At 43.1% G+C, this 15,141-nt stretch overlaps 1 protein-coding gene across 1 annotated transcript; it reads left to right on the forward strand.

The window, feature by feature from the left end:
• Positions 1-1,314: 1,314 nt before the first annotated feature.
• Positions 1,315-14,333, forward strand: LOC106592153 (deoxyribonuclease-1-like; the record flags this gene model as incomplete). The annotated part of the gene is made up of 6 exons (XM_045721272.1): positions 1,315-1,340; positions 1,672-1,787; positions 7,906-8,018; positions 11,022-11,176; positions 11,759-11,852; positions 14,262-14,333. Coding segments are annotated over 6 exons (570 nt in total), but the record flags the coding sequence as incomplete, so codon positions are not given.
• Positions 14,334-15,141: the final 808 nt, after the last annotated feature.

Genomic DNA, 15,141 nt, shown 5'->3' on the forward strand with positions numbered 1-15,141 from the left:
TATACTATCTATTGCATCTTAGTCTATGTATTACTCATCTCATATGTATATACTGTATTCTATACTATCTATTGCATCTTAGTCTATGCATTACTCATCTCATATGTATATACTGTATTCTATACTATCTATTGCATCTTAGCCTATGCCGCTCTGTCATTGCTCCTCCATATATATATATTTATATATTCTTATTCCATTCCTTTAGTTAGATCTGTGTGTACTAGGTATTTGTTGTGGAATTGTTAGATATTACTTGTTAGATTTTGCTGCACTGTCGGAACTAGAAGCACAAGCATTTCACTACACTCGCAATAACATCTGCTAACCATGTGTATGTGACCAACAACGTCTGCTAACCATGTGTATGTGACCAATAACATCTGCTAACCATGTGTATGTGACCAACAACGTCTGCTAACCATGTGTATGTGACCAACAACGTCTGCTAACCATGTGTATGTGACCAATAACATCTGCTAACCACGTGTATGTGACCAATAACATCTGCTAACCACGTGTATGTGACCAATAACATCTGCTAACCACGTGTATGTGACCAATAACATCTGCTAACCACGTGTATGTGACCAATAACATCTGCTAACCACGTGTATGTGACCAATAACATCTGTTAACCATGTGTATGTGACCAATAACATCTGCTAACCACGTGTATGTGACCAATAACATCTGCTAACCATGTGTATGTGACCAATAACATCTGCTAACCACGTGTATGTGACCAATAACATCTGCTAGCCATGTGTATGTGACCAATAACATCTGCTAACCACGTGTATGTGACCAATAACATCTGCTAACCACATGTATGCGACCAATAACCTCTACTAACCATGTGTATGTGACCAATAACATCTGCTAACCATGTGTATACGACCAATAACATCTGCTAACCATGTGTATGTGACCAATAACATCTGCTAACCATGTGTATGCGACCAATAACATTTGATTTGAATTGATTTGACCTTTCAGCCTTGACAAAAAATAGCAATTTATTCCCACTTTGTAACACAAAAAGTTTTGTAACACAAAAATTCCCACTTTGTAACACACATTTTTCAAATGTGGAAAAAGTCAAGGGGTGTGAATATTTTCTTTAGGCTCTGTACATATCTTAAGCCCAATTCCCATAGCAGGGGTGCTGCAGCACCCCCTGATAAATTACATTAAAAAAAAATAATAATAATAAAAATACCTTTTTCTGGTCAAATGTAGTGCAAAATATCAAGTCAAATCACATTTTATTTTTCACATGCGCCGAATAAAACAGGTGTAGAACTGTAATACACAGAGAGATACCTCTACCTGTACAGGTAATATACAGAGAGATACCTCTACCTGTACAGGTAATATACAGAGAGATACCTCTACCTGTACAGGTAATATACAGAGAGATACCGCTACCTGTACAGGTAATACACAGAGAGATAACTCTACCTGTACAGGTAATACACAGAGAGATAACTCTACCTGTACAGGTAATACACAGAGAGATACCTCTACCTGTACAGGTAATATACAGAGAGATACCTCCACCTGTACAGGTTCTGTTCTGCTCTGTTCTGCTCTGTACTGTGCCGTTCTGTGCTGCACTAAACACTGAAACCATCTCCTAAAGCGTGTGTTTGTCCTGTTATATGATAGAGAGGATACGGTCTCTGTGGCTAAGAACTACACGTACGATGACGGCTGTGAGCCCTGCGGTACAGATACCTTCATCAGAGAACCCTTCATTGTCATGTTCTCCTCGAACTACACAGGTAGAGAGGGGGAGATGGGGGAGGGAATGGGAGAGGGAGGGGGTGATGGGGAGAGGTGGGAGGGGGAGGGAGATGGTGATGGGGAGAGAGCGGGGAGGGAGAGGGGGAATGAGAGGGAGAGAGAGATTCAGTGTGTGTGTGAGAGAGCGAGAGAAAAAATATGAGGTTCCTTTACATAAAAAAATTATTAACTCAAAAAACGTGTTTTTTTTTCATTAGTCCACTGTTGATACAGTCAGTCCCAAGATGTTTTACATGTCAGCAGGCAAAGGTGGAGCGAGGTCCACGTCCCGCACCTGAGCCGCCTCCTATATAGGTGGGTTGGGGAGGGGGGGTGTAGCACAGTACCGTCGTTGACGGCAGCCACCCTCCTTTCCCTCCCTTTAGTTTAGGGGGATATTTTTTGGTGTTTGGGGGTTTTTGTCTTTTCTTTTAGGTGCATTCAGGGTCTGCACCTTTAGGGGGGGGGGTACTGTCACATCCTGACCAGCAGAGGGAGTAATTGTATTAGTTTTGGTCAGGATGTGGCAGAGGTTTTGCGTTATGTGTAAGTTGGGTTGCTGGACTCTCAATTGGAGGCAGGTGTTTCTAGTTGCCTCTGATTGGGAGTCCTATAAACAGGTGTGTGTTTTTCTTTGGGGTTGTGGGTAGTTGTTTGTGAGCACTGCTTTGTTTAGCCTGCCACACTGTTCGTGTCGTGAGTATTGTTTATAGTTTTTTTCCTGTGGATGCTTTACTCATGTTTTATTAAAAAAAGATGAGTATCCACATTCCCGCTGCGTATTGGTCTTCTCTCCACTACGACAAATGTTACACAGAAGCAAAGTGTCATGAAGCATTTTGCATCATACAGCTGCACCATCGAGAGCATCCTGACCGGTTGCATAACCGCCTGGTATGGCAACTGCTCGGCAACCGACCGTAAGGCGCTACAGAGGGTAGTGCGTACGGCCCAGTACATCACTGGGGCCAAGCTTCCTGCCATCCAGGACCTATATACTAGGCGGTGTTAGAGGAAGGCCCAAAAAATTGTCAAAGACTCCAGTCACCCAAGTCATAGACTGTTTTCTCTGCTACCGCATGGCGCCAAGTCTAGGTCCAAAAGGCTCCCTAACAGCTTCTACCCCAAGCCATAAGACTGCTGAACAATTAATCAAATGGACACCCGGACTATTTACATTAGTTTTGTACCATACCACTCACTGTTTATTGTCTATGTATCACTTTACCCTTACTTACATGTACAAATTACCTAGACTAACCCGCACATTGACTCGGTACCCTGTTTATAGCCTTGTTATTGTTATTTTATTGTGTTGCTTTTTATTAAAAATTGTTACTTTACTTTATTTAGTAAACATTTTCTTAAGTCTACTTCTTTTCTTGAACTGCATTTTTGGTTAAAGGCTCGTAAGTAGCCATTTTCACGGTAAGGTCTACCTACACCTGTCAGCGCATGTGACAAATAAAATTACATTTGATTTGATTAGATTGTTGATGACGTTACAAGTGACTCTCTGCTTCTTCTTCTTCTTCTTTTTATTTTCTTCTTCTTCTTTTCCTTTGTTGTTGTTGTTCTTCTTCTTTTCCTTTGTTCTTCTTCTTTTTCTTATTTTATTCTGTACATGAATCCGAGACACTCCATGTAGTATATGTATGTATTAATTTGTGGACGTCCATCACCCATTTCATATGATACAGTGCATTCGGAAAGTTTTCAGACCCCTTGACTTTTTCAACATTTTGTTACGTTACAGCCTTATTCTAAAATGGATTTAAAAATAAAGAATTGCATCAATCTACACACATACTTCATAATCACAAAGCAAAAACATTTTTTTTTTCAAATTTAAGGAAAATCTATTACAATAAAAAAACTGAAATGTCACATTTACATAACATAAGTATTCCGACCCTTTACTCAGTACTTTGTTGAAGCACCTTTGGCAGCAATTACAGCCTGGAGTCTTCTTGGGTATGACGCTACAAGCTTGGCACACCTGTATTCGGGGAGTTTCTCCCATTCTTCTTTGCAGATCCTCTCAAGCTCTGTCAGGTTGGATGGGGAGTGTCGCTGCACAGCTATTTGCAGCTCTCTCCAGAGATGTTCGATCGGGTTCAAGTCCGGGCTCTGGCTGGGCCACTCAAGGACATTCAGAGACATGTCCCGAAGCCACTCCTGCGTTGTCTTGGCTGTGTGTTTAGGGCCATTGTCCTGTTGGAAGGAGAACCTTCGCCCCAGTCTGAGGTCCTGAGCGCTCTGGAGCAGGTTTTCATCAAGGATCTGTCTGTACTTTGCTCCGTTCATCTTTCCCTCGATCCTGACTAGTCTCACAGTCCCTGCCGCTAAAAAACATCCCCACAGCATGATGCTGCCACCACCATGCTTCACCGTAGAGGTGGTGCCAGGTTTCCTCCAGACGTGACGCTTGGCATTCAGGCCAAAGAGTTCAATCTTGGTTTCATCAGACCAGAGAATCGTGTTTCTGATGGTCTGAGAGTCTTTAGGTGCCTTTTGGCAAACTCCAAGTGGGTTGTCATGTGCTTTTTACTGAGGAGTAGCTTTCATCTGGCTATTCTAACATAAAGGCCTGATTGGTGGAGTGCTGTCAGAGTGACCATCAGGTTTTTGGTCACCTCCCTGACCAAGGTTCTTCTCCCCCGAATGCTCGGCTTGGCCGGGTGGCCAGCTCTAGGAAGTGTTTTGGTGGATCCAAACTTCTTCCATTTGAATGATGGAGGCCACTATGTTCTTGGGGACCTTCAATGCTGCAGAAATGTTTTGGTACCCTTCTCTAGATCTGTGCCTTGACACAATCCTGTCTCAGAGCTCTACGGACAATTCCTTCAACCTCATGGCTTGGTGTTTGCTCTGACATGCACTGTCAACTGTGGGACCTTATATAGACAGGTGTGTGCATTTCCAGATCATGTCCAACCAATTTAATTGACCACAGGTGGACTCCAATCAAGTTGTAGAAATATCTCAAGGATGATCAATGGAAACAGGATGCACCTGAGCTCAATTTCGCGTCTCATAGCAAAGGGTCTGAATACTTATGTAAATACCTTTTTTTTGTCAATTTATTTTTAAATGACCAAAAATGTATACAAACCTGTTTTCGCTTTGTTAGTATGGGGTGCTGTGTGTAGATTGATGATGATTCAAAACATTTTTTTAATCCATTTTAGAATAAGGCTGTAATGTAACAAAATGTGGAAAGAGTCAAGGGGTCTTAATACTTTCTGAATGCACTGTATGTTACAAATTACAATTTGTATTATATGTTACGAATTTGCAAAATGTACAATATGTTATGAATCTACAAAATGTATGATTTGTTACGAATTCTAGCTAGGTGGCTAGGTGGCTAACATTAGCTAGCTGGCTAACGTTAGCTAGGCTGGGGGTTAAGGTTAGGGGAAGGTCTTAGCTGACATGCTAAGTACTTGCAAAGTAGCTAAAAGGTTGTAACTAGTTGCTAATTAGCTAAAATGCTAAAGTTGTATGTAATGAGATTCAAACTCGCCCTTGTCCAACCACCCTACTTTTGTCTTAAATAACCATCTTTGTCATGTAACCAAATGTAACATATTGTACAAATTTGTGTGTCCCAAATGTAACATATTGTACAAATTTGAGTGTCTCGAATGTACTTTTACTACGTTACTGTGACGTCTACTCCAGCTCCTCCTCTCTGGCGCTCGTTGTCACCAGTTTATTCATTATTACGCACCCCTGCCACCATCGTTACGCACACCCGCCACCATCGTTACGCACACCCGCCACCATCGTTACGCACACCTAGCACCATCGTTACGCACACCTGCCACCATCGTTACGCACACCTAGCACCATCGTTACGCACACCTAGCACCATCGTTACGCACACCCGCCACCATCGTTACGCACACCTGCCACCATGGTTACGCACACCTAGCACCATCGTTACGCATACCTGCCACCATGGTTACGCACACCTAGCACCATCGTTACGCACACCCGCCACCATGGTTACGCACACCTGCCACCATCGTTACGCACACCTAGCACCATCGTTACGCACACCTAACACCATCGTTACGCACACCTGCCACCATCGTTACGCACACCTAGCACCATCGTTACGCACACCTAGCACCATCGTTACGCACACCTAGCACCATCGTTACGCACACCTAGCACCATCGTTACGCACGCCTAACACCATCGTTACGCACACCTAGCACCATCGTTACGTGCACTTGCGCTTCATGAGACACACCTGGACTTCACCTTCCTAATTACTTTCCCTATATACTGTTGAAGTCGGAAGTTCACATACACCTTTGCCAAATACATTTAAACTCAGTTTTTCACAATTCCTGACATATAATCCTAGTAAAAATGCCCTGTCTTAGGTCAGTTAGGATCACCACTTTATTTTAAGAATGTGAAATGTCAGAATAATAGTAGAGATAATTATTTATTTCAGCTTTTATTTCTTTCATCACATTCCCAGTGGGTCAGAAGTTTACATACACTCAATTAGTATTTGGTAGCATTGCCTTTAAATTGTTTATCTTGGGTCAAACGTTTCGGGTAGCCTTCCACAAGCTTTCCACAATAAGTTGGGTGAAATTTGGCCCATTCCTCTTGACAGAGCTGGTGTAACTGAGTCACGTTTGTAGGCCTCCTTGCTCGCACACACTTTTTCAGTTCTGCCCACAAATTCTCTATAGGGTTGAGGTCAGGACTTTGTGATGGCCACTCCAATACCTTTACTTTGTTGTCCTTAAGCCATTTTGCCACAACTTTGGAAGTATGCTTGGGGTCATTGTCCATTTGGAAGACCCATTTGCGACCAAGCATTAACTTCCTGACTGATGTCTTGAGATGTTGCTTCAACATATCAACATAATTTTCCTGCCTCATGATGCCATCTATTTTGTGAAGTGCACCAGTCCCTCCTGCAGCAAAGCACCCCCACAACATGATGCTGCCACCCCCGTGCTTCACAGTTGGGATGGTGTTCTTTGGCTTGCAAGCCTCCCCCTTTTTCCTCCAAACATAATGATGGTCATTATGGCCAAACTGTTCTATTTTGTTTCATCAGACCAGAGGACATTTCTCCAAAAAGTATGATCTTTGTCCCCATGTGCAGTTGCAAACCATAGTCTGTCTTTTTTATGGCGGTTTTGGAGCAGTGGCTTCTTCCTTGCAGAGCGGCCTTTCAGGTTATGTTGATATAGGACTCGTTTTACTGTGGATATAGATACTTTTGTACCTGTTTCCTCCAGCATCTTCACAAGGCCCTTTGCTGTTGTTCTGGGATTGATTTGCACTTTTCGCACCAAAGTACGTTCATCTCTAGGAGACAGAACGCGTCTCCTTCCTGAACGGTATGACTGCTGCGTGGTCCCATGGTGTTTATACTTGCGTACTATTGTTTGTACAGATGAACCTTCAGACGTTTGGAAATTGCTCCCAGGGATGAACCAGACTTGTGGAGGTCTACAATTTTCTGAGGTCTTGGCTGATTTCTTTTGATTTTTCCATGATGTCAAGCAAAGAGGCACTTTTGTTTGAAGGTAGGCCTTGAAATACATCCACAGGTACACCTCCAATTGACTCAAATTATTTAAATTAGCCTATCAGAAGCTTCTAAAGCCATGACATAATTTTCTGGATTTTTCCAAGCTGTTTAAAGGCATTGTATGTCACTCCCTTTGGGTCTTTCCCTAGGCATTGTTGTTTCTGTTCCAGTGTTCATGTCTGTACGCTGCCCGTGTTTCTTGTTTTGTTCTATGTTCATTTATTTATTAAATACACTCCCTGAACTTGCTTCCCGACTCCCAGCGTACACGTTGCAGTTCCATCTAGTCTATGAGACCAGGCTGAATATCTTGAAAAACTTGACTGCTGCAAAACATTTTGGAACTGTCATGATTAATGAAGACATTATATCTTTAATTCTCCATTCCCCTCTTTCTGTTTTTCTCCCTCCCTGCCTCCCTTCCTCCCTTTCTACCTCCCTCCCTCTCGCTCTTTCTCCCTCCCTGCCTCCCTTCCTCCCTTTCTACCTCCCTCCCTCTCGCTCTTTCTCCCTCCCTCCCTCCCTCCCTCCCTCTCTTCTAGCTGTGAGGAACTTTGTTTTGATACCTCAACACACGTCTCCAGACTCGGCAGTGAAGGAGGTTGACGCTCTGTACGATGTGGCCACTGACGTCAGAGCTCGCTGGAACACCAATGTGACTATACAACACACACACACAAACAAACAAACACAGATACAGGCACGCACACACGCACTCTCCTCTGTAGTAGTTCTGCTAGGGGACTTCAATACTGGCTTTTATTTTATTTTCTCTCTATGGACTCTACACACACACACTGACACACACACTGACACACACACACACATTGACACACACACACACATTGACACACAGCACTGACACACACACACACACACTGACACACACACTGACACACACACACACACACTGACACACACACACACTGACACACACACACACACACACACACACACACACACACACACACACACACACACACTGACACACACACACACACGTATACTGACTCCACACAAACATATAATAATCATTTACACTGAGTGTACAAAACATTAAGAACACCTTCATACTATTGAGTTATAGAGTTAACATGTATTCCATGTTGAGTTTGAATCCCAATATTACACTTTATATTCATCACAGAAGACTGAAATATAACAAAACTGTTTGACATAGAAACACCAGATTTCCATCGTTAGTAATTATGTATCTTTATTCATTATGAAAAAATATGAATAAATAAATAAAATATTACTGTATTTAGTCATATGAATATTATTATTACTACCCATGAGGCCAAAGAGGGAGATGTTGGTCTTTGACTGCAGGGAAGGGCTACCCTGTCTCCACCTCTTCATCTTTAACCTGTCTCCACCTCTTCATCTTTAACCTGTCTCCTCCCATTCATCTTTAACCTGTCTCCACCTCTTCATCTTTAACCTGTCTCCACCTCTTCATCTTTAACCTGTCTCCACCTCTTCATCTTTAACCTGTCTCCACCTCTTCATCTTTAACCTGTCTCCACCTCTTAATCTTTAACCTGTCTCCTCCCCTTCATCTTTAACCTGTCTCCACCTCTTCATCTTTAACCTGTCTCCACCTCTTCATCTTTAACCTGTCTCCACCTCTTCATCTTTAACCTGTCTCCACCTCTTCATCTTTAACCTGTCTCCTCCCCTTCATCTTTAACCTGTCTCCACCTCTTCATCTTTAATCTGTCTCCACCTCTTCATCTTTAACCTGTCTCCTCCCCTTCATCTTTAACCTGTCTCCACCTCTTCATCGACAGTGATTAAAGTGGATATAACAAAGTGCCTGTCATGGAAATGTTTCGTACAATCACTGCTGCTACTCTTGTTTATTATATATCCTGATGCCTAGTCACCTTACCCCTATACATACAGTATCTACCTCTATCACTCCAGTATCCCTGCACATTGTAAATATGGTATTGGAACTGACCCTGTATATATACTGTACACTGAACAAAAATATAAACGCAACATGTAAAGTGTTGGTTCTGTGTTTCATGAGCTGAAATAAAAGATCCCCTGAAATTTTCCATTCGCACAAAAAGCTTATTTCTCTCAAATGCACAAATTTGTTTACATCCCTGTCAGTGAGCATTTCTCCTTTGTCAAGATAATCCATCCACCTGACAGGTGTGGCATATCAAGAAACTGATTAAACAGCATGATCATTACACAGGTGCACCTTGTGCTGGGGACAATAAAAGGCCACTCTAAAATGTGCAGTTTTGTCATACAACACAATTCCACAGATGTCTCAAATTTTGAGGGACCGTGCAATTGGCATGCTGGCTGCAGGAATGTCCACCAGAAATGTTGCCAGATAATTCAATTTGAATTTCTCTACCATAAGCCCCCTCCAACGTCGTTTCAGACATTGGAGGAGTAAGTCCAACCGGCCTCAAAAAAAAAAGCTGACCACGTGTAACCACACCAGCCAAGGACCTCCACATCCGGCTTCTTCACCTGCAGGATCGTCTGAGATCAGCTACCCGGACAGCTAATGAAACTGATGAAACTGCACAACCGAAGAATTTCAGCACAAACTGTCAGAAACCGCTTCAGGAAAGCTCATCTGCATTCTTGTCGTCCTCACCAGGGTCTTGACCTGACTGCAGTTTGGCATTGTAACCGACTTCAGTGGGCAAATGCTCACTTTCGATTGCCACTGCCACTCTGGAGAAGTGTGCTCTTCATGGATGAATCCCGATTTCAACTGTACCGGGCAGATGGCAGACAGCGTGTATGGTGTTGTGTGGGTGAGCGGTTTGCTGATGTCAACGTTGTGGACAGAGTGCCCCATGATGGAGGTGGGGTTATGGTATGGGCAGGCATAAGATATGGACAACGAACACAATTGCATTTTATCTATAGCAATTTGAATGCACAGAGATACCGTGACTAGATCCTGAGGCCCATTGTCATGCCATTCATCCGCCGACATCACCTCATGTTTCAGCATGATAATGCATGGCCGCATGTTGCAAGGATCTGTACACAATTCCTGGAAGCTGAGAATGTCCCAGTTCTTCCATGGCCTGTATACTCACCAGACATGTCACCCATTGAGCATGTTTGGGATGCTCTGGGTAGAAGTGTACGACAGCATGTTCCAGGTCCCACCAATATCCAGCAACTTTGAACAGCCATTGAAGAGGAGTGGGACAACATTCAACCGGCCACAATCAACAGCCTGATCAAATCTATGTGAAGGAGATGTGTCGTGCTGCATGAGGCAAATGATGGTCCCACCAGATACTGACTGATGTTCTGACCCGCACCCATACTTTTTTTAAAGGTATCTGTGACCAACAGATGCATATCTGTATTCCCAGTCATGTGAAATCCATAGATTAGGGCCTCATGAATTTATTTAAATTGATTCATTTCCTTATATGAACTGTAACTCAGTAAAATCTTTGAAATTGTTGCATGTTGCGTTTATATTTTTGTTCAGTGTTGTACTACTTTGATATTGAATATTGCATTGTTGGGTTTTAGAGTTTACAAGAGAAAGGCATTTCACTGTTCTTGTGCACATAACATTAAAACATGAAACTTGACTTGCACACAAAGGTTTGATTGATTGATTGATTGATTGATTGATTAATGAATTGATTGGCAGGACATAGTGCTGCTGGGGGACTTCAACGCAGGCTGTCGCTACATGAGTGGATCAGACTGGCAGCGGATACACCTCTTCACAGACGACAGATACCACTGGCTGATACCTGACCACGCTGACACCACTGTCTCCAACACCGACTGTCCCTACGACAGGTCAGAGACACCCATGCACCTATACACATGCAACCACACACACACACACACACACACACACACACACAATATATATATATACACATTTTCAACACACACACACATTGACACACACATGTACACATTCGGTTTCAACACACACACACATTTACACACAATTTCAACAAACACACATTTACACACACAATTACAAACACACACATTTACACACACAATTTCAACACACACATTTACACACACAATTTCAACACACACATTTACACACACAATTACAAACACACACATTTACACACACAATTTCAACATACACACATTTACACACACAATTACAAACACACATTTACAACACACACACACACACACACACACACACCCCAACTGCCCCCATGACAGGTTAGACCTAGCACACACAATCACTCACTCACTCACTCACTCACTCACTCACTCACTCACTCACTCACTCACTCACTCACTCACTCACTCACTCACTCACTCACACACAAACTCACACACACACTCACACACACTCACACACACACACACTCACTCACTCACAGACTAACTGTTGATCTGGTTGTGAAGGGTGGTGGCCACCACTGAGATGATGAGAGGAGTGGTCCCTGGGTCGGCTGAGGTGTTCAACTACATGACACAACTGAAGCTCAGCCACAGCATGGTAACAACTCTTAACCCTTAAAGGTGGACTCAGCCATATGATGGTAACAACTCTTAACCCTTAAAGGTGGACTCAGCCATATGATGTTGCATGCACGAAGTAAACACAATATCGGGTCAATTTCCACAACTGATAGCATTGAAGCGCGAGGCTAAACGTTCAATATGTATATTTTATTGTCACATACACCGGATAGGTGCAGTGAAATGTGTTGTTTTACAGGGTCAGCCATGGTAGTACTTCGCCCCTGGAGCAAATCAGGGTTAAGTGCCTTGCTCAAGGCCACATGGACAGATTTTTCACCTTGTCAGCTCGGGTATTCGAACCGGCAACATTTGGGTTACTGGACCAATGCTCTAACCCAGTGGTCACCAACTTTTGGTCGTGGAAGCTGTAGGAACGGTGATTTGAGATATCCGATTGGCCAGCGCAGTATGCGAACTCAATTTAGCCACAGATCTCCCGGTCCGCTGGGTAGGCAGAGTTTGTCTTTTCAGACAAATGAAATGGTTCAAAATGGAAACCCTTTGCCTACCCGGTGCGCAGGGCTTCTGGATCAAGTGCACCAACTGCCAACAGGGCTTCTGAATCAAGTGCACCAACCGCCAACAGGGCTTCTGAATCAAGTGCACCAACCGCCAACAGGGCTTCTGGATCAAGTGCACCAACCGCCAACAGGGCTTTTGGATCAAGTGCACCAACCGCCAACAGGGCTTCTGGATCAAGTGCACCTATCGCCAACAGGGCAACACGAATACAAAAAACAAAGTAGCACTTTTTCATTGGCTTTTCTACAGAAATGTTTGGTGATCGACTAGGAATGCCTTGAAGATCGACCAGTGGATCGCGATCGACCGGTTGGTGACCACTGCTCTAACCAATAGGCTACCTGCCCTAAACTTCTCTTCTGCTTTGGTCCCGTAGCTACCACGTTGTAGCAGCGTGAAGCACACCTGTGCACATGTGCAGATACTTTTTGGGACTGTGTCAGAGCAAAGTCTCAGCAAGGGCTCATTTCAAAATATGTGGTGATGCTCATTGCAACGTCATCTCACTGAGTCTACCTTTAACCTTCAAGTGTGATATTTTGGGTTGTTGAAGATGTATTTCTTAGCAGTTTATATGGTACAAGGATCTACACTTGCTTGTTTTGTCACATACAATGAAATTAGGGGAACTATTAGAATTTTAGCAACCAGGAAATGGAGAAGCCATTTCTGCATATTTCACCTTAAACTCAAGCCAGGCTTCCCCTCAACAGTAAATAAACTCTTAACTCTAGTCTGTTTGTGCATTTCTACACAATTTTAAAACTCTCAGCAAAAACAAGCAAAATTGACTCAGTCAATAGGAGACTTAACATTCACCTCAGTCAATAGGAGACTTAACATTCACCTCAGTCAATAGGAGACTTAACATTCACCTCAGTCAATAGGAGACTTAACATTCACCTCAGTCAATAGAGGACTTAACATTCACCTCAGTCAATAGGAGACTGAACATTCACCTCAGTCAATAGGAGACTGAACATTCACCTCAGTCAATAGGAGACTGAACATTCACCTCAGTCAATAGGAGACTGAACATTCACCTCAGTCAATAGGAGACTTAACATTCACCTCAGTCAATAGGAGACTTAACATTCACCTCAGTCAATAGGAGACTGAACATTCACCTCAGTCAATAGGAGACTGAACATTCACCTCAGTCAATAGGAGACTGAACATTTACCTCAGTCAATAGGAGACTGAACATTCACCTCAGTCAATAGGAGACTTAACATTCACCTCAGTCAATAGGAGACTGAATATTCACCTCAGTCAATAGGAGACTGAACATTCACCTCAGTCAATAGGAGACTGAACATTCACCTCAGTCAATAGGAGACTGAATATTCACCTCAGTCAATAGGAGACTTAACATTCACCTCAGTCAATAGGAGACTGAACATTCACCTCAGTCAATAGGAGACTGAATATTCACCTCAGTCAATAGGAGACTTAACATTCACCTCAGTCAATAGGAGACTGAACATTCACCTCAGTCAATAGGAGACTGAACATTCACCTCAGTCAATAGGAGACTGAACATTCACCTCATTCAATAGGAGACTTAACATTCACCTCATTCAATAGGAGACTGAACATTCACCTCAGTCAATAGGAGACTGAACATTCACCTCAGTCAATAGGAGACTGAACATTCACCTCATTCAATAGGAGACTGAACATTCACCTCAGTCAATAGAGGACTTAACATTCACCTCAGTCAATAGGAGACAGCTACTTGCATTTTGCCTTCTAATCAGGATTGGAATGATTTTAGTAGCCCATTTTAAATGGTTGGTGTTGAGCTAGGTAGAGTAATAGTGTCTTACTGGTACAGCTCTACTCTCTCTCCCGCTCTCAGGCATTGGCTGTCAGCGACCACTATCCTGTTGAGGTGAAGCTGATTGGTCACGCCGCTGCTGCATGAGCCCGCCTCCAGTAAGTGTTCAGACACTCTCAAATTGCACCCTATTCGCTTTGTAGTGCACTACTTTGGACAAGAGCCTTCTATAGGGAATAGGGTGCCAGTTGAGTGTCATCACCATGACCCGTTTCAATAAAACTCAGCTAAACTGTGTTCATGTTATCGTTTGTGTCAACATGGCCTGTTTCAATAAAACTCATTCAAACTGTGCTTCTGTTATCTTGTGTCGACATGATCTGTTTCAATAAAACTCAGTGGAACTGTGCTCCTGTTATCATTTGTGTCGACATGTCCTGTTCCAATAAAACTCAGTAGAACTGTACTCCTGTTATTGTTTGTGTCCAACATTCAAGCTGAAACAAGTGCTTTATAAGAGATGGAAGAGCACATATGAATTCTATATTCATGCTGGAGTTTGGTTCTGTAAGCCCCTTAGTAACAGCTCAGACACCAGTGGAATGACGTCCAATCCAACCAGATACACCTATTAAACACATATGGCTACTGTTTGATCAATTAAACCCAACCATTTGAAGGTTATAAGATTGCTTCTCTACAGATTTTGTCTTTGCCAACAATCTAAAAATGTGGCTTGAGGTGGTTTAGAGGTCCAAGCCTCTGCCTCTGGAGCACATGTACAACGTACCACTGACAGCATGGGTTGGAATCCAGCCTGCAGCTCTTCCATCACTCTCCTACCTTTCACCTCTTCCATCACTCTCTCTCTACCTTTCACCTCTTCCATCACTCTCTCTCTACCTTTCACCTCTTCCATCACTCTCTCCTACCTTTCACCTCTTCCATCACTCTCTCCTAC

This window comes from Salmo salar, chromosome ssa06 (genome assembly GCF_905237065.1).
Source record: "Salmo salar chromosome ssa06, Ssal_v3.1, whole genome shotgun sequence".
Classification (NCBI taxonomy): Eukaryota; Metazoa; Chordata; class Actinopteri; order Salmoniformes; family Salmonidae; genus Salmo; species Salmo salar.